Source organism: Typopeltis vanoorti, chromosome 14 (genome assembly GCF_054136105.1).
Source record: "Typopeltis vanoorti isolate ZY-2024b chromosome 14, IOZ_Tvanoo_1.0, whole genome shotgun sequence".
NCBI classification, from domain to species: domain Eukaryota; kingdom Metazoa; phylum Arthropoda; class Arachnida; order Uropygi; family Thelyphonidae; genus Typopeltis; species Typopeltis vanoorti.
In genome coordinates, this window is record NC_143562.1 from 54,783,525 (window position 1) to 54,809,384 (window position 25,860).

The 25,860-nt window shown below is 33.9% G+C and overlaps 1 protein-coding gene across 3 annotated transcripts in view; it reads left to right on the forward strand.

Annotated features, from left to right (window-relative positions):
* bsk (mitogen-activated protein kinase dJNK) overlaps positions 1–25,860 on the forward strand; it is a 462,799-nt gene that overhangs the window by 298,827 nt on the left and 138,112 nt on the right. For all 3 annotated transcript variants that reach the window (XM_090404432.1, XM_090404431.1, XM_090404430.1), the window contains exon 9: positions 13,413–13,537. In XM_090404432.1, the coding sequence (XP_090260558.1) occupies positions 13,413–13,537 (125 nt within the window). The remainder of the gene's footprint in view (positions 1–13,412; positions 13,538–25,860) is intronic.

The window sequence follows — 25,860 nt, forward strand, 5'->3', positions numbered from 1 at the left end:
GAAATCTTTCAGTAACACTTACTCTAAAAATATTTTGTCCATAATAGATCCTTAATAAATTAATGCAGTAGCAACTCTCTATTCCCCTCCAGAATTTTCTGTCTATAAAATTTCCTTACATATATTGAAAGCATTTACTACACCCTTCCAGATCACAGTCGAATTTAACAGGTATCCTTGCATCCGATGCAAAGAAACAAGTCAGCAACGTATGTTTCAGCTGACAAATATGAATGACATTAATCATATGAGTATTTAGGCTTAGGTGCTGGTTTACATTCATGTTGTATTTAAAGGGAACAACTTACAGTGCAAAGAGAAATAATTAAACAATAGGTTTAATCGTCTGTCACAGAGACATCATCAGGAATGCAACATTAAAATTATAATAACACACAAGAAACAATAAGTGGAAGAAATTTTGAATAAATAAAGACTGAAGTCCTGTGAGGGATGCCTATTGGATGTCTATTGGTGATGTTGGGCAGGAGGGCTAAGAATAAAAACACTTCCTAGGAAATGTATGCTATTATTACATTATGGTAGGAGGTCACCACCCAGACCGGTTTCAGCCTTTTTTGAGGCTTCATCAGTGAGTAGCTAGACCAAATTAATACCAAAGGGTATAGCGAAAAGAACTTATATACTCTGCTATACGAGCTGTCCAAAAGGTGCATCCATTCAGTTGCTTAAATATAAAGAGCCAACAGGCTTCATTTCGGCGATATAAACACTATTTAAATTAGGGGGATATTAAATCCCACATTGTTTTAAAACCGAATAAGAAACTCAGAGAGTTTCATGCTGAATATAGTAAACTATAAAAATATCCGCGAACACTAGCGTGAGCCAATGCAAGTAGATGCAAGATGAGTAAAGTTCTGATCGCTATTCTTTGGTATTTTCCATAATGTAAAAACACACTTCCTAGGAAATGTATGCTGAATAGCGATCAGAACTTTACTCATCTTTGCAACGAGTTGCCCAGTATTGTACTACGTACTAGGACTACTTGCATTGGCTCACGCTAGCGTTCGCCGATATTTTTATAGTTTACTATATTTGGCATGAAACTCTCTGAGTTTCTTATTCGGTTTTAAAACAATGTGGGATTTAATATCCCCTTAATTTAAATAGTGTTTATATCGCCGAAATGAAGCCTGTTGGCTCTTTATATTTAAGCAACTTAATGGATGCACCTTTTGGACAGCTCGTATAGCAGAGTATATAAGTTCTTTTCGCTATACCCTTTGGTATTAATTTGGTCTAGCTACTCACTGATGAAGCCTCAAAAAAGGCTGAAACCGGTCTGGGTGGTGACCTCCTACCATAATGTAATAACAGCATACATTTCCTAGGAAGTGAAGTGTGTTTTTACATTTTGGAAAATACCAAAGAATAGCGATCAGAACTTTACTCACCTTTGCAACGAGTTGCTCAGTATTGTACGACGTACTAGGACTACTTGCATTGGTTCACGCTAGTATTCGCCGATATTTTTATGGTTTACTATATTCAGCATGAAACTCTCTGAGTTTCTTATTCAGTTTTAAAACAATGTGGGATTTAATATCCCCTTAATTTAAATACTAAGAATTTAAGTTTCCCAAATTTTGTTACATTTAATACAACCAGCCTAATCATAATAAATACAACCATATTTATTATGATTAGTTTCTATTTGCTGTGATGGAGCATGGTGGTTTTCTTCCATCTGATTCTTAGGAGAGCAGAGATTATATTTTTTCAAAGTTTGGCTATTTTTTCTGAAGCCTCGGATATAGGGAATGGTAATGGCATTACCGTAGTGTTTATGTTGAGAGGAATGTGAGGATGTCTTCTTCTTCGTCTATGATCTCTTATGCTTTTAAGCATTGAGATTTTGCCAAAGAGTGCAACTTTGGCATTTCAAATTTGGCATCTTTAATTTCCATGCCGTCCTGTCCAAGGTTTGTTGTTTTGCTTCTTTCCAGTTAATTCCCTTCTTTTCCAATTTTTCTTTAATTTCCTTTTGCCAACCTTTCCTGGGTCTGCCTATGTTTCTTTTTCCTATTTTCTGGCTTTCGTATACAGTTTTTGCTATTTTTCCTTCTTCTATTCGATTAAGATGTTCAAACCATCTCATTTGGGCTTGTGTTATGAATTGATTCAGAGGTGCAACTTGAAGACTGTCTCTTATGGTTTGATTTCTTATTTGGTCTAGTCTTGTTTTTTGTGCCACTTTCCTGAGATATTTCATTTCAATTGTTTGTAGTTTATTTGTGTTTCCTGTTGTTAAACACCAAGACTCACAACTGTATGTTAATGTTGGTAGAAACACTGAATGGTACACTGCCAGTTTGGTATTCTGGGTGACTTCTTTCTTATCTAGGAATAGTCAAAGCTATTCTATGCCTTTCATTGCACAGAATAGCTTTGTTCCCCCTCTTATCCTGTTGTTAATTTCTGTGTCTAGTCTACCATCTTCTTGTATATATGATCCCAAGTATTTAAAGGAGTGGACTTGTTCCAGTTGATGATTCTCTATTTTTATTATGTGTTTTTGTTGGTTTCTAGATATGATCATTGTTTTAGTTTTATTTATATTTATGGCCATATTCCTTTTCTTTGTTTCTACATACCAAATGTTGATATTGTACTGCAGATCTTCAGCTGTATTTGCTAGAATCACTACATCATCTGCAAAAGCCATGTGTGAAATCCTGGTTTCTTTCAGTTTCCTGTATCCTAGATGGAACTTTTTTGTTTTTGTTTGGCATGCCTTTAAAATTTCATCCATTACTATGATGAAGAGAAGAAGGCTGAGGATGCAGCCTTGCCTCACTCCTACATTTATTTCTAATTCTTTTGATCTATTATTACAGGTTCTTACATAATTGCTGTTACTTTTGTAGAGGCTTTGTATGGCTGCTATTAAGTTATCTTGTATTATCTTGTTTTTCTTTAATATTTGCCATATTAACCACCTCACCGGCCATTATGGATCAAATACGCATTCTCATATGCTTCGTATCCATCATATATTTCAATATAATATCAATGGTATTATAATTTTAATATGCACTTCGCATCCATGATAACTTTGATGTCTATAGACGTCTTGGCCAGTAGCATGGTTAAGTGTCTGGGAACTCGGTCAAAGGCCTTCTCAAAATCTATAAAACATAAATGTAGTTCTTTTCCATATTCCAATGTTTTCTCTGATATTTTTCTAAGACTGAAGATAAGATCCTGTGTGCTTCTATTTTTTCGAAAGCCATATTGCATTTCATCCAGTGTGTCCTCTATTTGATTCCTAAGCCTTGCTTCTAAAATGTGGGTATATAATTTTCCTGGAACGCTTAAAAACGAAATTCCTCTATGGTTTTCACATTTGCGGTTGTCTCCTTTCTTAAATATAGGGATTATTATAGCTACTTCCCAGTCTTTGGGAATAATTTTCTTTTTCCATACAACATTGAATAGGTGTAAAAGAAATTTTATTGCTTTCGTTCCTAAATTCTTTACCATTTCTGGTGTTATTTGGTCATGGCCTGCTGATTTTCCCAGTTTTATTTTATTTATTGCTGCTAACAGTTCATTTGCATGAATTTCTTCACTCTGATCTATTTTGCTTGTGTGTCTTGCTCCTAGGGTTCTATTTTTTCCATGTCCTGCATCTTCCAATAATTCTTGAAAGTACTGTTTCCATCTTTCCATGATGTCTTCAGAATTTGTGAGTAACTTTCCATCCTTATTTTTGATAAACTTTATGAGGCATTCTTTCTCTGACCTCATTCTTCTTAAAACATTATAGAAGAGTTTCTGGTTTCCCTTAAAATTTTGTTCTAAAGTATGTCCGAAGTCTTCCCAGAATTTTCTTTTCTCTTCTTTCACTAAGGTTTTAACTTTATTTCTTTGGTTGTTGTATAGTTCTCTATCAACCTGCAGCTTTGATGTTATATATCTCTTCTATAATTGCTTTTTCTTTTTTTAATTTCTTCTTTTAGTTCTTCAGTCCACCTGGGTGTTTTATGTTTCTTCTGTTTATTATTTAATGATACACCACAAATTTCTTTGCTTGTTTCTAGGAGTGTTTTGAACCTGTACCATAGGTTTTCTACATCTTGGTCTTCATATATCTCTTTTTCTACTTCTTTCATCTTCTCTTCTTTTATACTCAATGGCTGTTTCTTCTTTCTTTAGTTTGTAGTTCTTTATTATCTTAACATTTATTTCCTTGCTACTTTTTCTACATTTTTCAACTTTTATTTTATGGATTGTTTCCAATACTAATAAGTAGTGGTCACTGCCTATTTCAGGACCTCTATAGACTCTTGCATTTTTTGTATACTTCCAATATGATCTGCTTATGATGGCGTAGTCGATTATAGATTTTTCGTTTCTACTGGGCTCTTCCCTGGTAAACTTATGGATTTCTTTATGCTTGAACATAGTATTCGCTATTACTAAATTATTTGTAAGGCAAAGATTTATTATTCTTTCTCCATTATTATTCCAGGTTATTTCTCCTTGTGATCCCAACACTTGTTTCGTTTCCTCATCTACTTGCTTCCCTACCCGGCCATTAAGGTCTCCTGGTAGTATGATATGCCCTTGAACTTCTTCAATTGTTTTTTGTAAGAGTTCGAAGAATTCATTTTTAATTTCTTTATTAGCATTATCTTTTGGGCCATATGCAACAATTACAGTGAAGTTTAAATCAGACAACAATTACTTGGTTGTCTGATTTAAAATCTATAGTGATTGTCAACAACCTTTCGTTTATTAGTTGCCATTTAGTAATATATTCTTTTGAGATCTGGTTTAATTATGCAAGCTACCTCTTGTTTTCCCCATTCTCTTGAGTTTACCCCTGAATAGAAAAGTATATAACCTTGACCTTTCTTTTTTGTTTCTGTGACTGCTAACAGATCCAATCTTGATTTTTTAAATTCATCTATTAATTCATTTTCTTTTCCATGTAGACTTTTAACGTTCCATGTTCCGTATCTCATGTACCTTTTTCCTCGCTTTGTCGTTAACCATTTAGGCAGTTCGACTATCTCTTTGTTATTTCTTTTAATGGGTGAAATTTTAAGGTGTGTAAGGGTCCTTCAGCACCACAGTCTGGTGATGGGGCTGCCACCTTTGAGGCCCCAGACCAGCCTACGAGGGAAGTGCTATCCTGATAGTCCGCGGGAGGTATTTTATTTCCCTCCTACCCTTCATAGTAAACTATGACGAGTATTCCCCAATCCACCACCAGAGGACGTGCCTAATGGGGGTTACAGGTGTCCCCCACACGGGATGTGGGACAGATAATTTGTAGTTTTTTTTGGCATTGTAACCATTAAACAGGAAGATGAATAAAGGCAAGTTCCGCTGTAATGGAAGGTGGAACAGAAGTTGTAGGCAATGCTGACAAGGATTTTGATGGCCCCATATTGTTGAGAAGGGGAATAGGGGGGGGGGCTATATTTGATGTATGTATCTATCTGTGTGGGTGGGCTTTCTGTAAACTGAGAAAGAAAAGATACCATTGGGCAGACGTGATTAGAGTATCTAAAAGCAAGCTGTTGGTTTTTTTCTTTTTCAATAGTGACCTGGATTCTAGGGTGTTGACTGTTAAGTGGAGGAGAAAGAGTCTAATGTGTCTGAGCCATGTTATGCCAAACAGAAAACACGTTACCAGTGTATGTTGACCAAATAGAAGGTTTGAGACCGGTAGTATCAAGAGCATCTTTTTTTTTTTCAAAATGTTCCACATAGAATTGGCTTGGGTGGGAGGGAAACAATAGGGGAGAGCCCATGGAAATACCTTCTATTTTGTTTATATAATGTGCCCTTCCAGGAGATGTAACCAGTATAGAGAGCAAAATAAAAAGATCAGTAATCTCAGGGGTAAAGCATTTTTCAGTAAATTTAGAGTGTCAGAAAGGGAGATATTTGTAAATAAGGAGGCAACATCAAAGCTCACCAAGATATCAACATTATTTAAAACTAAATTCTGGATTAATGATTTGAAATGAGTGGAATTTTTTATATAAGAACTGTGGCCAGTAAGTGGAATTAAAGATTTTGCTAACTGTTTGGCTAATTTAAAGGAGGCAGAGTCAGTAGCATCTACTATGTGACAAAAGTGGTAGTTAGGTTTGTGAATTTTTGGCAATTCATATATCATAAGTTTTTTTAGCAACTTCAGGAGGCCAAGATGTGACATTTTTTAGAAGCCTTTTTAATGTTTTTTTTTTTTTTCTGAGACTTAGTAGGATCATCATCCAGCAGTTTATAAGTGCTGTAGTCTCTGAGTAGAACATTCAAATTTTCTGTTATAATTATTGGAATTGAGGACAGCGTTATCATACCCTTTGTCAACTATAGTAATAATTATGTTGTTGTCTTTGTGGAGCTGGCTGTTGGGGAGATTTCTTTATGGCAGCGATGTTTGTGATGTTATCTACGTCGAGCCTGATGTTGTTGGCAATGTTAAGAGATAAGTTATGCACATCACATTCTATATGCCACATGATTTCTAAACTGGGAACTTGCTGAGGCACTACTGGAAAGTTGTTATCAAGGCTAAGCACGCTAACAACTGTTTCGTCAAATCTTTTTGACGATGGATTGATGATAATTTGTAGCTGCTGACTTTGTGATAGAGAAGAACAACTGCAAAGAGTATTAAATTTTTTAATATGTTTATCTCTTATCTTCTGAAATTCTTTATGTGGATTTTTCTGAAATATCAGACAGAATACTCCATAGTTTGGGGTTGAGAATGGAAGAGAGTTCAACTTGGAGAGAGTTAATAGCTGTATTAATAGTAAACAATTTAGCATGAGTAGCAGTGATTTATTCACAAGGCAAAGTTGCAGCATATGTAGACGTGCAGGGCTTTAAGAGAGTGAAAGTTTGCTTTAAACTCAATGCAGGTAGGTATAATTCCATTGTCATATTATGTCAAATTATTATAATATGGTCAGACTAGGGAATCTGCTAACTTCTGCCTAGAAAAACACAAAAAATGCATCTGCCACCACAATATGGTCAATCACGTCTAGCAGACCATGTTTTGGATACCTTACATAAAAAACTACCATGCTTCATCACTGCAAATACCAATGTGAAAGACTCTTTTTACAATCTGCAGCAGACTTTAAAAAACCAGCCTAATCTTAATAATATGTTGTTTTATTAAACTTAACAAAATTTGGAAAACTTTAATTCTTAGGCCCAACATTTAAGGCTAGCCAACAGCACCCATAGAAGGTGCCCCTCATAGGATTTGAGTATTCTATCTAATTCTTCCACTTATTATTTCTTGTGTATTTTTGTGTGTGTTATTTCAATTTTAACATTGTATTCCTGATGATGTCTCTGAGATGAAATATTGAAATTGATTAAACCTGTTATTTAATTATTTTCTTTGTGCTGTAAGTTAGACATTAACCATAGTTAAATATAACTGCATTTTTTAATTTGTGTACTTCTAGTGTATGTGTTTTTATTATCATTTCACTTGACCTGCTAATAATGTTTTGTATTGTTCTAGCTTAATTTTAATCAGGTTAAGGACAAGAATGCCAGCATATTGAAAGACCCTTAACATTATCATTTATTTCTCTTCCTTTATTTTTGCAATTTCTTGTGCATATTAGCACCTGGAACTGAGATATCCTTAGATATAATGTATGGCTTTTTTTTCATCATTCAAAGGACAAAAATTTCAGCATGCATCAACATGTTATGCATGCTGAAATTTTGCGAATCTTGCTTGTTTCACATTCATTAGAATTTTTTTTTTGTTTTTGTTTTTTTGAATAAAAAAAAAGAGAGAGAGACTTCTTGCACCTGGTGATTGGAACTAGAAGTTATTGCCTGGAAACATAGAACATAATACAACAGCAGTTGTCAAAAACTTATTTTATAGATAATGAAAGAAAGAGAATTATTTTAAAAAATGTACCTTCATTACATGTGGAGTACTCCTGTTAAAATCATATACACTATCTTATATGTAATATATCACTCCTGCACACGAGAGGTTCAGAAGCTGTAGCAGTTTAATTTTATTTTCTTACAAACAATCCCTGTGGTTTTGATTTTGATATAACTCGTTAAGTGACATGTTCTTACCATAAAAAAAATATAGTTTTACAAAGTATTCACACAATTGACTCATCAAAGCTGCAATATTCTTTGAAAAGAGTATACCGAAGAAACTTTTCAGTTGATTCATCAGAGGTCTGAATTAAGTAAATTTATCAGAATCATCTAATTTAGTGTTGTCAACAAAGTGTAAATTTGAAAGGGCAGCTTCTGATATCTTAGGTCTGATTGAATTGCAACAAGAGAATGAGTATCAGACGCATTCTCCCAAAACATCCTTCTTCTTGATGCTGAATATTAGCCACTCAACACATTATTCCTAAGATGCACTTTTTTTCATCAGGTACCTGCAATTTTTTTATTTTTTTCAAACCATTCCTGTTTTTCTGGTTCATTTTAACACTTATATCGTCATCAAAGAACAATTTGAAATGTTACAGTGGTGACAGGTTTTGGTTGTTGGGTTGTTCCATGTAAACATCTGCTGACAGAGCTGCAGTTTTAGACTCACTGTATCTCTTATCCCCATTTGTGCTTATGGAGATATTTCATCCTTTTTTGCATTAGAGGGGATTTAGATTCCTCATTTTCAATTGAAGAATTATCTAAAGCAGTTTGAGCATTAAGCTTTCTTCCAGGCAAATTATTTATCATTTCTGGACCATCTTCTTCACCAGAAACTTTATCAATAATATTCCTAGTTGCATTTTTGGGTAGTAATATAGTAGTAAAAAATTCCTTTTCTTTATCCCACATGGGTAGAGAACCATGTTCAGCTGAATCCAAAATGACATTTAGTTTTGAAGGAATTTTATATTTTCTGTAGAATGTTTAGGGTCTGTTCTGCTTGGTGGGTGGGGGCTATGTATGCTTGTATGTGTGAATGTATGCATAAGTATACACATATTTATGTATGCATGGTAAGAATGAATATATCTTGTAAATCTAAAGAAAGAATCATATGATTGTGCTATCCTTGCCATCAGATATTTTTATACAGATGCCTTGCTTCCTAATATAAGACACAGATTTGTAAATGCACATAACTCAATCACATTTCAGTTGGTAAGCTTAAAACTTGTATGGTTAAAAATGAATGCTTTTTGATTAAAATAAATAAATAGTTGAAATAGTGATTAAATAAACAGTTGAAGAATTATCTAAAGCAGTTTGAGTGTTAAGCTCTCTTCCAAACAAATTATTTATCATTCCTGGACCATCTTCTACTTCACCAGAAACTTTATCATTCTGTGAACTGACAAATACTGAAAGACTTAACTGTGCGAATAGGATATGTATGAAAATCAAAACTCAGAAATTCAGCTTATTTAAGAAGCAACAACAAATCTATCACTTAAAAAGTCACAAACAATACTAAATATATTTTCTCAGAAGACTCCTGGAACACATGAACAGAGTAGTTTACTTTTTTCTAGGTAAGCATATTTTCTATGAATATTTTTTTAGGCAGACCATATAAAAGAAGCTAGACATAAGTGGATTAACAGCCAATACCTTAAAATTCAATTCACATTAGAAAAAGAATCAAATAACTGTCTGCTTTTTCTTGACACATTAGTCACCTGCCTTTCAGATGGTTCACTATCTTTTTCTGTTTATAGAAAGCCAACACATCTACACTGGAAGATATCTACATAAACAGTGAGTATTGTATCCTCAAAATATTAAGAGCCAGAGCTATTTGTTCTAGTAATGCAGCCCTTGCCAGGAACTGAACTATCTTTGCCACACTTCTGTGACCATTGGCTACAGCTCCTACAGAGTAGTATTGTTTTCTATGTGTTCTTCCCTACTTCTTCCTCCCCAAATGCTCAGGTGCAAAGCATCACTATTCCATATATTTGGGGTGCATCTAAAAAGATAACCAAAGTACTAATAAAATATTATTAAAACCACATGTCAAATTATCGTCTCTGATCCACTCTCCTAACTCCATCCTCTAACACATCCTAGAGTGTATGATGTGCCCTGTGAGTTTAACATGACCTACTGTAGATAAATGTATTAACATCTGCCTTTGAGACCCCCAAATACGTTCACCCATCATTACAGCAAGTCAGGAACTGGCAGACTATGCTTTGAACACCTTTTCATACTGGATTAGATGGAAGAAGCAGGTGTGCTATATACAGTGACATAGCACACCTGGCTAACGAAGATAATTCGTTCCGGAATCACATTCGCTAGCCAAAGCGTGATTTCCCATAGGTTTCTATAAAAAATCGTTTAATTTGTTCTGGTTGCTGCCTACTATTTAAAGATAAGTTTTATAAAATAGTAAAAAGCACACTATAAAAGGGCAAAAACTCACCAAAGTGTTCATCTCACCAAATGCTGAGGTGAACAGCTACCCAATTAGATGAAGGAGAATGGAAAGTAGAATGAAAAAGACCATCTTTACACTATTGTATACACTTTATTAAACTGAGAATATGTACACAACGTTTTTACTATTCTTCTTCCAAATTTTCAAAGTTTATTCAAGGTAAGTCTCCTCTTCTTCAATAGCTGGCCTCTGTCTCTTTGCTAAAGGAGAAGTCAAAAATCTGTCCAAAGTTGATTGAACTTCTCTTTTTTTTTTTCAGAATGTTTTTAAAGTGATTTAGACACTTGTCTTCAACCAAGGCACAAAGTCTGTTCATTTCAGCTTTGTTTGGATGCTACTTTGTAGCCAAAGACTGAAACTCTTCCCAGTAGTGCAGCATTTTTTTAATGTCACCTGTTGGCATTCTTCCCTTTTTATTGCTGTCTTCCTCCTCTTATGAGCACTCTTTATCTTCCTTGTCTCTTTCCTGATTCAGTTGCTTTTTCAACTCCAAGATTTTCTGTTGTCAGATCTTTTAAGTGTTCTTCAACTAATTCTTCTACATCTTCTTCATTTACCTCCAAATGTAATGCTTTGCCCAAGGAGACTATCTTATCTACAGTGTCAGCAAGTTCCCCAGCAGCATCTTCGGCATCTTGAACACTGGAAACAGCACTTCTTATCTTGCAGTAGTCTGGCCATAACTTTTTCCAGGCAGCATTAAGTGTCCTAACTGACACTTTGTCCCATGCCATGGCAATGACTTGAATAGCATGAAGGATATGATAATGATCCTTCCAGAATTCCCTCAGAGTCAGACTGGTAAATGAAGTTGCATCAAAACATCTTTGGAACATGCGTTTTGTATACAATTTCTTAAAGTTTGATATGACCTGTTGGTCCATGGGTTGCAAAATAGATGTGGTGTTTGCAAGAAGAAATTTTATCTTGATGAAGTTAAATTCTGCCTCCAAATCTTCTTCCGAGCCAGGTGGATGCCCTGGAGCATTGTCCAGAAGAAGCACAGCCTTTTCAGGAAAGTTTTCTCCTCTCAGGTACTTTTTCACTGAGGGCCCAAACACCTCCACTATCCACTCTGTGAATATGTTTCTTGTTACCTATGCCTTGGTGTTTGACTTCGAATAAACACTAAGCATGGATTTACAAACATTCTCCTTCTTGAAAATTCTTGGTGTCTCAGAGTGGTAGACCAACATTGGTTTAATTTTGAGATCACTATTTGCATTAGCACAAAATAAAAGAGTTATTCTATCTTTCATAGGTTTGTACCCTGGCATACACTTCTCTTCTTTTGTGATGAAAGTTCTTTTGGGCATTTGCTTCCAGAACAATCCAGTTTCGTCACAATTAAACACTTGTTCTGGCTTGTATCCATGAATGGTGGTCCACTCCTGAAATTCTCTAACAAACTTCTCATCCTCCTCTTATTTGCACTGGCTCTTTCTCCATGTCTAATTACTGTTAAATCCGCAATTCTGACTCCTCTTTCATATGCTGAAATTATTTCTTTCTTTTGCTCAATTGTGAGCAACTTTCTGCTTCCCTTGGGTTTGTCGCTTACTTTTTTTGGAACCATTGTCAAGAAAATTTTTTTCTGAAAAATATAAAAGAAATATGACATATAGCATATTATTTATTTAATTAGATAAGAATAGAATTTACTAATTATAAATTAATCCCCCATAAGTACAGTTGTATTAATTTACCAAACATTTGGGAGACTTATTTTAAGATCGACCTCAACACAACTGTCATAACTTCTTTTATACAACATTAAAGGGTGCTACATTAAGACTTTAAATCTTTTGTCTCTTACAATTTGAATGTTTCACCAACTCATTGTTGCATGTACAGTATAACAAGTTTCCTCTGAGGATGCTGGTCTGAAATCCAGTGAAATATAAGCTAGTCGATAAGTATCTGTTTACAATTAAATGATTTTGCATTATAATGCCATAAAGTTATGAATAAAACCAACACCTGAGCATATCTGCAAGATTGCACATCACCAAGCCCAACGGTGTGTGATATCCTTAAAACACCAATACACAAGTCCGTGGCTGCTATTTCAGTAAACTCGGTTGTCTTTGTTGCACTTCTTTTGCCAGTGGCTATACAACCCTCTTCCTATAAAACAGATATGATAGCAAAGGGGGCCATAAAAAAAAATTTACATGGCACTTTTAAACCGCATATCGAACTACAACCCTTACCCATTCTCAGGTTAAATTTCATTCTTTTATACATCTAGGAGTGCATAAAGTACCGTGTGCGAACATCAGTCTTGAACACATGAGAAGATGTGTTAACCATCTATCTTGAAGAACAGAAAAAACTTATAATTATTATCATTATGATAAGGAACTTGCAGAACTTGACACATTAGTCAAGTCACTGATGTGTCAAGTTCTGCGATACGTTATCCAATACATTAGTTGTATTGGATACCATTCCATACAGGCTTAAAGTGACTACTACATCAGAACTGTACAAATCTATTACTGTGAATCAGCAATAAACTACTTCTTTAATCTCAATAAGTATGGCTGCATTAATTTACCGAAAGTCTGTATGATACCTAGAGTGTGCCATGCTATTATATTAACTTTTGTGAAAATTTTAAATGTTTCTACAGTTATTTGATTGTAGTGCTTTCAGTGTGTAATAAGTAGTTTTGTACTCAAAGGATACTGGTTTGAAATCCAGCAAAATATTGGTAGCGTAAATAAATTTCTAGTTTAATTTTTGATATTTGTTTTGGTGAGTTAATACTTAGGAAACGAATTTCAATATGCATCTGTATAATTGCCTTTTTCTTTACATTTTCTCAACCCTCCATTTCTTCCAGTTTCTGTAGATATTACCCATATGTATAAATAGAGAAATATTATTCAAAACATTTAACTGTTTATAATTTTCTCAATCTCTGGGAAGGTGTTTTTTTCTTTTTTAAAATATAATCATTTCATTTCAGCAAGCCAAGCTAGAGACTTACTGTCCAAAATGTTGGTAATTGATCCAGAAAAAAGAATATCTGTTGATGAAGCTCTTATGCACCCTTATATTAATGTGTGGTATGATGAAAGTGAAGTAAATGCTGTAAGTATATTGAAAGTAAAGCTTTTGTTTGTTTGTTTGCTTGCTTGTTTATATATTTTGTTCTAACCATTTGTTTCTTTATTTTTGTTGCATTGCGAGTTGTGAGTTGGCTTTATAAATCTGTTTAAATTCAGAATTATCTCTGTGAAGTACTTGTTTTAGTTTTCATATTTGTCATATGTATTGTATCATTTAATTGCTGTACATTTCATAATTATGGAATATCATTAGGAAACTCAAAATTATAGTGGAAATCTTTCTAAATTTTATTAAATATATAATATAATATATAGTTTATAGGCTGATTTTTTTTTTTTTTTTAAATTTAACTCAACATTGTGATGTATTTCAAATTAGAGAAACCATTAATGAGCATACTATTAATAAATCTTCATTAGAGTAGAGATAAATATGTATATATTGTTGTTGTGTGTGTGTGTGTGTGTGTGTGTGTGTGTGTGTGTGTGTGTGTGTGTGTGTGTGTGTGTGTGTGTGTGTGTGTGTGTGTGTTTAATATTCTTTGACCATTCTTGTTGTCTAATACAATTTTTGCAATTCTTATTATTGTTTGAGCTATGTGGTAGCTAGAGATATCAAAAATAAAACAGACTTATTGTAATAGTTTTAGGTGCAGCATAACATTCATCTTGGGATGTAGGAGAGTCACAAATTAAATAAACACAAAATTGCATTTGAATGCACAACTTGATGTTAGATTGCTTCTGTTACAAGTTCGTTTGACCAAGTTCCAGAATTGAATGTCTAGTGTTAGATCAGCATTACATACATCTCATATCTGATGTGAATATTGCTTGATAAGCTTGTGAATGCATAAAGTTGGGGCTAATATTTATAGTCTCCTTTATGCTTGCACAAGTTTATTGAACAATAGTTACAGGGGATGTGGGATATGAAATGTTTTAGTGATATAGTAAGTAAGCATGACATTTTGTGATACAGTAAGTAAACCACTGGATGTTCAGTTTGGAACTCATTCAAATTGTAATTGAGACATTCTGACATAAATTATCCTTATAGTCATACAGAATTTGATGTGTGTCTGTCATGTTTTTTAAATATCCCATACCTAAAGATGGAAGCTATGCCTGAAATGTAGTGCAATAAATATAGGTAACTATAGGATAGGATATATATAAATAGTGTATGTGTGGAATAGAAAGAAGAAAGATCTCTCACGTCCATAATTTTTTTTTATTGTTACATTGTATATAATAGAAATTGTTTGGCTTTGTAAATTATGTATTAAGAACAATTAACTTAGCATAAGTTTTGCTGTGATGAAAGAGTTTAAGTAGTATAGATTAATTAGGATCTGTATTTTTATTTTCCTTGGCATAGAGAGAAACCTAAGGGTAGGGGGAATGGAAACAATTAACTCTGAAGAAATAGAATTTGGATGATAGTCTTTGCATGGTAATTGTCACATGCAAGGTTATGCTGACCATATAAAGTTTGAAGGTAATGGGAAGGCAGTGTTACAGTTATTTGTAAGCACTACTTAGAAATAACAGGATTAAGCAAATACTACAGATAACAATAAGGTGGGAATAGTGTAGTGTAGTATACCAAGTGCAAAATTAGTGGAAATTGTTTCATTGCAGAAAATTACTTGTGAATAGGAGAAATAGAGGACAAGACTAGCCATCTGTTGATGAAATGTATAGATGAGAAGTGTTCCAATATTGAAAATAGCAAATCAGAGATTGGGTAGATGATACTAGCGGTATGCATTTCGATAAATTATGGAGACTACTACTGGGTTAGGAATATTTACTATAATTTCCCGACATAATAAGGTCATCATCTGGAGTATTCACACACACACACAACACACACACACACATATATATATATATATACACACGCACACAAAGACAAGCTGTATTACATTTCAAACAATATGCTAAAGTGACAATGACTTGATCAACCGTTATTCTACTGGCTGACCCCTGGTGGAAAAAAAAAAAATGCATCAACGCTGTATATCCTATTATATAACATGTAACTACTACTATATATCCTATTTATAACATGTCAGAGAACAAATTCCTATAAATACTTTTAATACAGCAAAATAGCTTTGAAGTAGTTTTTTTCACTAGTGATCAGGCCAGTAGAATAATGATTGATCAAATCATCATTGTCACTTTGGCATACTATTTTAAATGTAATATAGCTTGTCTTTGTGTGTGTGTGCGTGCGCGCACGCGCATGTGTGCCCACACACTCTAGATGATGACCTTAATATGAAGGTCAAAAAATTAAAGTAATTATTCTTAACCACATCACCATCATATATTTCAATGTAATATCAATGGTATTACAATTTTAATATGCACTTCGCATCCATGGTTACTTGGATATATATATATATACGTCTTGGTCAGTTGGATGGTTAACACTAAAGGAAAGGATACTAATGGCAATTTGGGTTAACAAAAAAAAAAAAAAATAGTTGGCCTTTAGTAAAGAAATCTGATGTCTCATGACTTAATATTTAAGTTTATCCTTAGGAGTAAATTTCATAATAATACGTTAGCTTGATGAATAATCAAGTTCTTGAAGAAATTTTTTGTAAGAAAAAACCTGTGAAAAGAGGACTGATCTGGTAAATCACTTAAGTATGAATGTATGTAAGCTACAGCTAGCATCAACAAAGTTGTTAATTAAGAATTGGAAAAGCAAAATGTGGTTTACAGCTACACAATCACCCTTCTGAACAATATGGTATCTTAAAAACACTAACCCATAGAGCTAGAGCAATTTGTTCCAATGACATTGCTCTCATTGCTGAACTTTCTCACCTACGTCACACCTTCCTGACCAATGGCTATAATCCCCATAAGATAGATAAAATGCTAAATGCTCCCCAAATACCCCCCCCCACACCCACTGTCTACCACAGAAGACCACACAAAACTATTCTCATCCCAAACATTAAAGGCACATCTGAAAAGATATCTAGTGTGCTTAACAAACACCAACTATGCACTATATTTAAATCTTATGTGAAATTGGCAGCTCTCATCCGTTCACCTAAGGACAGATTCTCTCCTTTATCACATCCAGGAATCTGTGAAGTGCCCTGTTCATGTCATTCATGTCATTGAGCCTACTGTGGACAGACAGGAAGAACTGTGGACATCTGCCTTAGTGAACACAAAAAATATATCCAGCACTTTCGCTATGGCAAGTTGGGTCTGGCAGATCATGCTTTGGATACCCCTGCATGCAGGATCAATTGGAAAAAAACAAAAGTGCTGCTCAGAAGCTTTTACAAGTCAGTTGTTCTGGAAGCAAATGCCCAAAAGAACTTTCATCACAAAAGAAGAGGTGTATGCTAGGGTACAAACCTATGAAAGATAGAATAAATCTTTTATTTTGTGCTAATGCAAATGGTGATCTCAAATTAAACCAATGTTGGTCTACCACTCTGAGACACCAAGAATCAACAGAAGCCTTGAAACATACTTCGAATCTCAACAAGTATGGCTGTATAAATCTACCAGAGATTTGGGAGACAGTCATCCTAAGACCAAATTAATACCTGCTTTTTTCTCTCTCGGTTTTTTTTTTTTTTTTTTTTTTTTTTTTTTTTCCAACTTAGATGCCACCTAATTAGGACTTTAGTCTTTGTGTTGCATGCAACAATTACTCATACTAGTCCCACTGTTACACCGGATTGCGGTTGTCTCGCTACTGTAACGAACTTTGTGTGCTCTGAAGATGCTGGATAGAATACCAGCGCAATATTAGCAATTAAGTCAATAAATAGTTATTTTCTTATCAATCTGTGTTCGCATCTATGCTGTTAAAATCCAATCAACATATGCAAGAACACATAAGCCTTTCTACATGGTTTACAGCTAGTTAGGAATCCAAAAAAGTTTTTATAGATATTTAAAAAGACAGGCATAATAGAAGCAAATTCGGCTATGGTTGCAGAGGAATTTAATAAGTATTTTTGCAAGTATATATGTGAAATGCTTGTCAGTTAAAGAATATTTCTTGAGAGACAAGATTTACCTAATGACAACACAGGAGGAAGAAATGAACTTTCTAGTTGATAAAGTGGAAGTAAGAATGTATATCTCCCTTGATAGCAAATAAATCTGTAAGAGTTAATTAATTCACTTTTGATTATCTTCAGTGAATATCTGAGATTGCAAATAGTACTTTCTGGTTGGACATTTGAAAGAGTTATTCCAATTCATAAGGATGATTTACCACATAATGAGGAGAATTATAGCCTAATGAATCGTCTTAGCGTTATAGACAAAGTAATGAAAAAAAAATTAATTAGTAATCATCCAGGATTTTTTTTTAATAAGATCACTTGATCAGTATAGTACATCATAAGTGACAAAGGTTATGGTGTGATTTATTTGGATTTCAGCAATGCATTTGCTAGCTTTCCACATAATAACCTATCCTGATTATAATGTGCAAATAGGTAATGAGGATCATCACCTAGCGAGAGGAGAGTTTGATTGATATATATTCGGAAGAAGTAGTAGTAGTAGTGTGTTTATAAGGGAATTTAGCAGGGTACAAAGGTCCACTGTAAATTCTTGTTGTTTAATATATTTATAAATTTAGGTTAAAATATCTATCTATATTTGGTTAGTTAGTATTAATCATTAGTATTGTTTAGGTGACTCGCATTCTGTACGAATGATATTAAAAAAAATTGGAAGAGTGGAAAGGGAAATGGGATTTAAAATTTAGTGCAAACAGTTGTGTACACCCTTTGTCCATAAAGAAACCGAACTTTTCAAAAATAGAAGAAACTAGTGGTGCCACCTGTTGTATATTTTTGTTGTCGAAAGCAGCAACCTTCATTAGTGTTGTGTCAACTGTTTAGCGACATTTGTTTCATTAGAAGCTGAGATATATTGCCAATAGTGACAGTGTGTTTTCAAGAACGGTCGGAAAATGAGTTTCAAACAGAGAGCTGCGATTGACTTTTGAATTAAACTTGGTAAAAGTTTTACCGAAATGCATCAAATGCTTCAAAAAGCATACGGTGATGAATGCTTATCCCGTACTCAAGTTTACGAGTGATTTAAGCGATTTCAAAGTGGTCGTGAGACGCTTGAGGACCACAAAAAGCCAGGCCATCCAAAAATTGGACTGAGCGAAGTTAACATCCAAAAAGTGCATGATTTCATCAAAGACAACCCAAAATCATCCATGAGATTGATTGAAGATGAATTGGGAATTCCAAAATCAACTGTGCACAACATTTTAACTGAGAGTTTCAGCCCTCGTAAATTGAATTTGTGATTTGTTCCCCACAAGTTGACTGACGACCAAAAAAATGTATCGAATTGAACACTGCAAGGACCTCATTAAAACCACTTGTAAGGAAACTTCCTTGAAACGAACGTTACTGGTGACGAAACATGGTGTTTTGAGTATGAGCCTGAAACAAAACGGCAGAGTACTGAGTGGAGACCACCAGAAGAAGGGCATCTGAAAAAAAGTTGCTTGGAGAAGTCAAAAGTAAAGACAATGCTGATTTGTTTCTATGATTCCAAGGGCATTATCCACAAAGAATTCATTCCATCTGGCCAAACGGTCAGTGGTGAGTTTTATCTCAAAGTTTTGAAGTGATTGATAGCAAGAATTCGTTGCATACGGCATGAATATCGTGATTCAGGCAGCTGGTCACTTTTGCATGATAATGCACCATCTTCGAACATTGTGGGACGGTTTTTGAGCAAAAACCAGTTTTTGTATGTTGGATCACTCACCGTATTCACCTGATTTAGCACCCTGTGACTTCTTTCTCTTTCCCCGACTTCATTTGCCAATGAAAGGAAAGCGATACGACACCACTGAAAACGTTCAAGCAGCAGTAATCACGACCCTCAACAGTATCCCAAAAACGGATATAAAAAAACTCATTTAATGAATTGATTGACCGTGCCAAACGTTGTATCGAAGCTGAGAGAGTATATTTATATTCAAATAAATGATTTGAATAATTATAATTGGACTGTGTTTTATTTTCTATCAAAAGTTCGGTTTCATTTTGGACAGAGGGTGTATATATGATTTAATAAAAAAGGGTATTACATGAATATAAGTTGAATTGACAAGCTATAGAAGAAGTTAATGAATACTTAGATTTGGGTATTTTGGGAAATCAAGTCTTAAGAGACTTTTGTACAAGTCTGTAGTCAGGCTGTTGGATTATCTAATACCCAATTTTATTCATCAAGATTTTTACCGGTTGTCAAAAAAATAAAGACATTATATGTAGAGCGTGTATCATGATAGTTATGAGAATTAGTTTGTTAGTTATCTGATAAAACGTATTGAGGCAGGAAGAATGACAGGACATCTCACCCTTTGAATGGAAAAGACCAGAGTTCATTTCTCACCATGATGAGAGGAATCTTTAAAACGGGCTTTTAAGGTGAGTTAGCCAGTTTCATGGAGGTAGCAGACTGTTTTCTCCTGAAAGATTGGAATTTTTCATACTGCATACATGTAAATCAGCCAAAGAATGTACAGACAAAATTTACAGACAAAAATTACATTAAAACAACAAATAGCTTTATGTTGATTTCATAAGATAGTGTTGTAGCCACCTCATGTGGGCCTCACAGCCATCGTATCATTATATGCTAAATAAATAAATAAATTGAGCTAGGAGATTGTGATTTTAAAGTTTATAAGTTGGTTCAGAACATGCATAAGATAGAGAGTTTGCTGATTGGCTAAACTAGACTTTCTTTACTAGAAGGCATAACAAATCAATAGTGAAGAAGAATGCGCCAAGAAATATTTGATATTCATTTTTTACTAAGGGGTGAAATGTAGAGGAATGCAGAATAAATAGCCTTCATTAGTATGATGCAATAAATTTAGCTAATTTTAAGAGTGAATTAGATAGTTGTTACGACTTTAGGATTATATCAAGGCTGGATAATAAGCTAATTAAAATTTATGTGTAATGATTATCTAATTTGGCAATGCAGAGCATGTCATTATTGTTATGTGTTTGTGTATTTAAATATGCATGAGAAAAAAAATTTTTAAATAAATAAGAGAGAGAGGAGATATGCTGAGTTAACATACAAGCCATTCTATATGGAAACAAATGTAGCAAATTTCATGGTATGCCTATTGGATCAGTAACAGCAGTAATTTTTTATGTATTTTCCACCCACAAAAGGTTGTAACCTATAGTGCATCAGTACCATGGATAGGCTAAGAATCTTCTTTTTTTTTTTCTTACTATTTATTTTTAAATAGTCCCAAAACCTTGTTCTAGAGACCAAACATGAAAGTTTTTCAAGCTCCTTCAGGCCTCCAAGTGGGCAGTGGTCTCTCACCACACAATTGCAAACATCTGTCCCCACAGCAGAATATGAACCTACAGTCTTTCGGTTGGAGAGAGTGAGTACATTAACTATTCAGTCAGCTAGGTCAACAAAAAAGTTATATATGTTCACATGCTGCTGTGTTTTTCTCTAGCTAGGAGTTAGCCCTCCTATGATGAACCCTTGAGCATATATTGGTAGTTATGGTACATCTAGATAGGTGAATTTCAGTAATTTGTGGAGTTCATATTGTTAAACACCCTAAGTGGACTTATTTCTATGGTGGAAGGCTGATAATAATTATAAATCAGGTATTTTATTTTTGATGCTTTTACTTTCAACATAGTTTAAACTATAATAAGAATTGCCTGTTTTCTTCCCTCTCCCAAGAAAAAAAATAAAATAAAATAAATGAACACACACCATTAGCATTAGTATAATTGTAATTTTTTTCAGTTATTCAATATCACAGTAGTTACTTAGACTATCCCAGCAGTATTCAACAATTTCAAATGAAAACTAGCAGTGTAGTTAATTATAAAGTATATAGTAAGCCTGTTGGTTTCAAATCTGTTTTAAAACATAATAATTGATGTTGATATAACCTAAAGGATCATTTTTAATAACATTTGGGCTCTAGTCAAGTCATATATAATTTGTTCAAGTAAAAAGAGGAGTGAAATATAAAAATCTTAAAGTTCTTAAATATTGAGTCCCATTTTTTTTCTTGTTTAACTGTTCATGACAAAACTCTACTTCATTGAACTTTACCTTCCTCTGATATATTAGTAGTGTGATATAAATCACTTCTAATGTCAGGAGTTATTTTGTATGCTTTAGAGCAGCATACAAAATAACAGTACAGTTTTCTTCATTATTCTTTCCTTCACCTTTTTGAATTTTGTTTCTTTTGTTTAGTTCAAAGTTGATATTTCATCACTCAGAAACATCTGCCTAAACTGGTTTGTTATGTTGATGTGATTTACAACCTCCCTAAAAGTATTAAATTTCCTTTGAACTCACTCTCTTATTTACACACATACACATTTCCTTTCATTCTCAAAAAAAAAAAAAAAAAAAAAAAAAAACGGGGGGGATAACTGATGGGTTTTACTTTTTTTTGATTATATTTGTATTTTCATAGTTCATCTCATTCACAGCCATTTTGCCTGACTTGCCCATAGTTCAGAATGTAATATAGACCTCATTATAACAGATATATTTTTTATTGCTGTGAAGCATTGTTTCCCAGAGTGTTGTCAGCAGCCTAGAGAGGAATCTAGGGCTTTAAACAATAAAATGATAAAATTAAACAGTACAACTGTTGTTTATTCAATTTAATATGGACATACATACATACATAGAAAATACAGGCATCGATGAGCTGTGGAAAAAAAATATATACCGAAAAAAAAAGTGGTCTCTAGTTATGCAAAGTTGAGAAACATTGCTATGAAGGAATATTTTTATAACACTTATAAATTCATATTTATTTATATGAATAAATAAGAATAAATAAATAAATTTATAACACTAATTAGATATTTGCTTAAACTTGTTATAGTGAAACCTTGCAACATGCACTGCTGTTAACACATTTTAAATGATGAAGTTGATTGTAACTTCATGTAAAACAACATGTTGGAAAAATGGGTTTAAACAGCTATGAGTAACTCATCACTAGAGGTATCCCTTTAATTTTGATAAGAGCAGTTTAGGAAGGTATTACCATCATAAAAAAAATAATAACTTAAACATCTTTCTTTTAGTTAATTGCAGATGTTTGTTAGAAACTTGTATATTCAATGGTCAAACAGAAATCTAAAATGTGAGGTTCAAATGATATAGAATTTTTTTTTCATGATTTTTATGCCTTTGTTGTGAATGAATATGAAATGATCCTATATATATATACCATAAGACATTAATTTAAATATTGACTTTAAGTGAGTTTTTATAATGTCAATTACTTGTACCAGAAGTTGTAACTTATGGCACATGAAGTACTATAGTGGGCTAAGGGTTGGACAATCTGAGAACCCTTCTGTTGAAACAAAACATGGAATTTGTATTACTGATAATTTTGTTTAATAACTGTTTTGTCTATGGTAGAAATTGATTAGTTCTATGAATATGAAGCTTCTTCTGCCTTAGGTCTCAGACCTGTTTTGACATCCCTCTACTGCTTTCACAGTTTTTCAGTTGGTCTTCTAATACTTAGAAGCAATGTTCCCTCTGATTTTTTGCTGTGAGAGTGCGCAGAAATTTGCGCGTGTGCAAAATTTGCCTTCATTTGAAAAGTATGTGTGCACCCATACGAGTCACCATACTAATCATTTAAGCAAGAAAGTTAAAAGATTTTAGTTCACTCTTTACCTTCTGGTGTCAATGGGACGTCAGCCAGGTCACCCCAACTCCCCACCGTGTTCCCACACACGGCAGTAGCCTCCCCAGTAAACAGTTGGAAATCACAATTCACAAGCCTTGGGCAGGACTCAATCCTGGGACATCGCGCATGCGAGGCCAACATGATACCGACTGTACTAGATAGGATTCTAAGTGTGTGTATTATTACCATCAGTTTGTTGAAGTTGAAGTTGTGTGACATCAATCACAGAACTAACATAAATATTTTATATGTATTTAATATTGATCTGATTAGAAGTAAGAAATAAAGTAAAAAAAAAAGATAACACTAGTGACTGATTGCCTTTAATTAAATTTTCTAACTTTGCAAATAACTCTAAACATACATAATAAAATATTCCCATTACTAATTCTCGTCTTGTTTAGTTCTAGCTTCTATCTCTTTATTTTTTCTCTCTTCTGTCTTTGGCATTCACCCACTCTTTATATGCACTATCTAAATTAATTGAATTTCCATATAATTGATAACTTTCACTCTCATTAGCATATCCAAATACATTCTCCTAAACGGTTTCTAAGTTGGTTTTTTATTTGATTCGTTAGACTAAAACCTCACTCACAGTCTGCACTAGATGCAAGGAAGTTCTTCCAATATCCATCAACTTTACCAAATCACAAAACTGCTCATTTTGAAAAACAAATACAACCATTTGCGTAAAATTTGATATCATTTTGCATTTAATTATTTCTGTAGTATCATCCAGAAAATCATGATATTTAAGACAAAGGGCATTAACATTTTCACTACCAAATGAGAAATCACAATGTGCAATAGAGGAGATATCAAACACTGACCATTCTTGTATCTCATTCTCAGGGAATCTGTCCTCTAAATGTGCACATAAACAATTTAACAGGGGGCCTAGTATCTACTGGTTCAGTCTCTTCTTGTTTAAGTAAAGCATTTGCTTTGTCACTCCAGCAAGCGTCACCTTCTAAATACTGATTCCTGATTTTGTTAATCTTCCCTCTGGCAAAATGATGACTGTCTAGTGGTGTAAGGTTACTCCTTTGTAAGATTTTGCACAGGGAAGCCATTTCTTCAAAAACATCACCTTAAAAAATTAACAGCTACTTTGAATGTCATGTTAATTTATTGTGACAATAATTAACCACCGGATTTGTCTTTTTCAAAATATGTGATCAGTCCCTCATAGTTTCTTATTATTGCCTGTAATGCAAAATGTCTGGATAGCCACCACACTTCATTGAGTGGTCTGAAGGCAATAGCTTCATTTTCAGACACCTCGACCATTTCTTTAAATTCATGTCTTTTCACTGTGGAATGAGAAAAGAGTGTGTATACAGTTCTCATTAATGTGTCAATATCTCTGATTAGTTTAATTTCCTTCCACGTATCACAGATCCTCACGGTGAGCTACACAGTGTTGCTGGACAAGATGTGGAACTTCTAATTTAAGTTTTGCAGCGACACCATTAACTTTGCCCAGCATCACTGCGGCTCCATCAGAGGTAAACATCACCATTTTTTGGAGATCAAGTTTCTTTTCTTGATAAAACTGTTTAATAGCTAACACAATGGAGGAGGCATCACATGCCTGCAACTGAATTATTCCACCAAAACATATTTTATATTCATTACAATCTTTAGGTCTAAACTTAAAAAGAGAATGAGACATTTGTTAACAGTTATATCAGTGCTTTCATCAATGGTTAAGGTGTGGAAATTTGCAGATGCAATTTGTTCCAACATGTGATTTTCAACAATTAAATTGATTGTTTCCAGAAATTCAAATGCATAATTTTTGCTTCACCAGCTGTCTGGGAGTTACTTTTTGATTACATTAATATGTTGAACTGAAAGTAAAGAGTTATTCATCTTAGCAACTAATAAGACACTGTCGATAAGAACTTTAATCTGCTCTGGGTTTGATCGTTTTCTCTCTCGGTCATCTGAACTTTCATGTAGCATACGCAGTACTCCTGTAGCTGGCAATGAACAATTTTGTTGCCTAAGTTTGTGTACACCATCCAGATGTAATTTACTTGTCAAATGACATTTCAAAAAGTCCAACTTCCAAGTGACATCAAACTTTTTCTCATTAGCAAAATCCCCAGCAACCTTTGCATCACGACAATAAATACAAACAACACCAATTGTAGCATCATACATAAATATTTCACGCAGCTGAATCAACTCATGAGCTTTTGGCGTAGCAGTTTTCATTATTTCATCCAGCCATTCACTTTTAAAGCAGCTAGCAGTTCGTTTTCGCTTCACACCTTTTGCTTCCTTTGAATTTGACATGGTGCATTTTTTTTTTGCAATTTTGTTATTTGAAGAAGTTTTTTATTGTTTTTATAAATTTACAAATGTACACTATTCACTGAATAACTTGGCAAGGCAAAAGCTGAACCAACACTAAACATTGCTGCAGGCAACACAAGAGCTAAAAGATATGCCTAGAGGCTAGATTTAATTAACTTGGTTGTATCTCAATGCGTGTACACGAATGTTATTATTTAGTCTACTTTTTTTAAAATTCCTTTTAAAAATTAGAGAATTTTGAAATGCTGCAA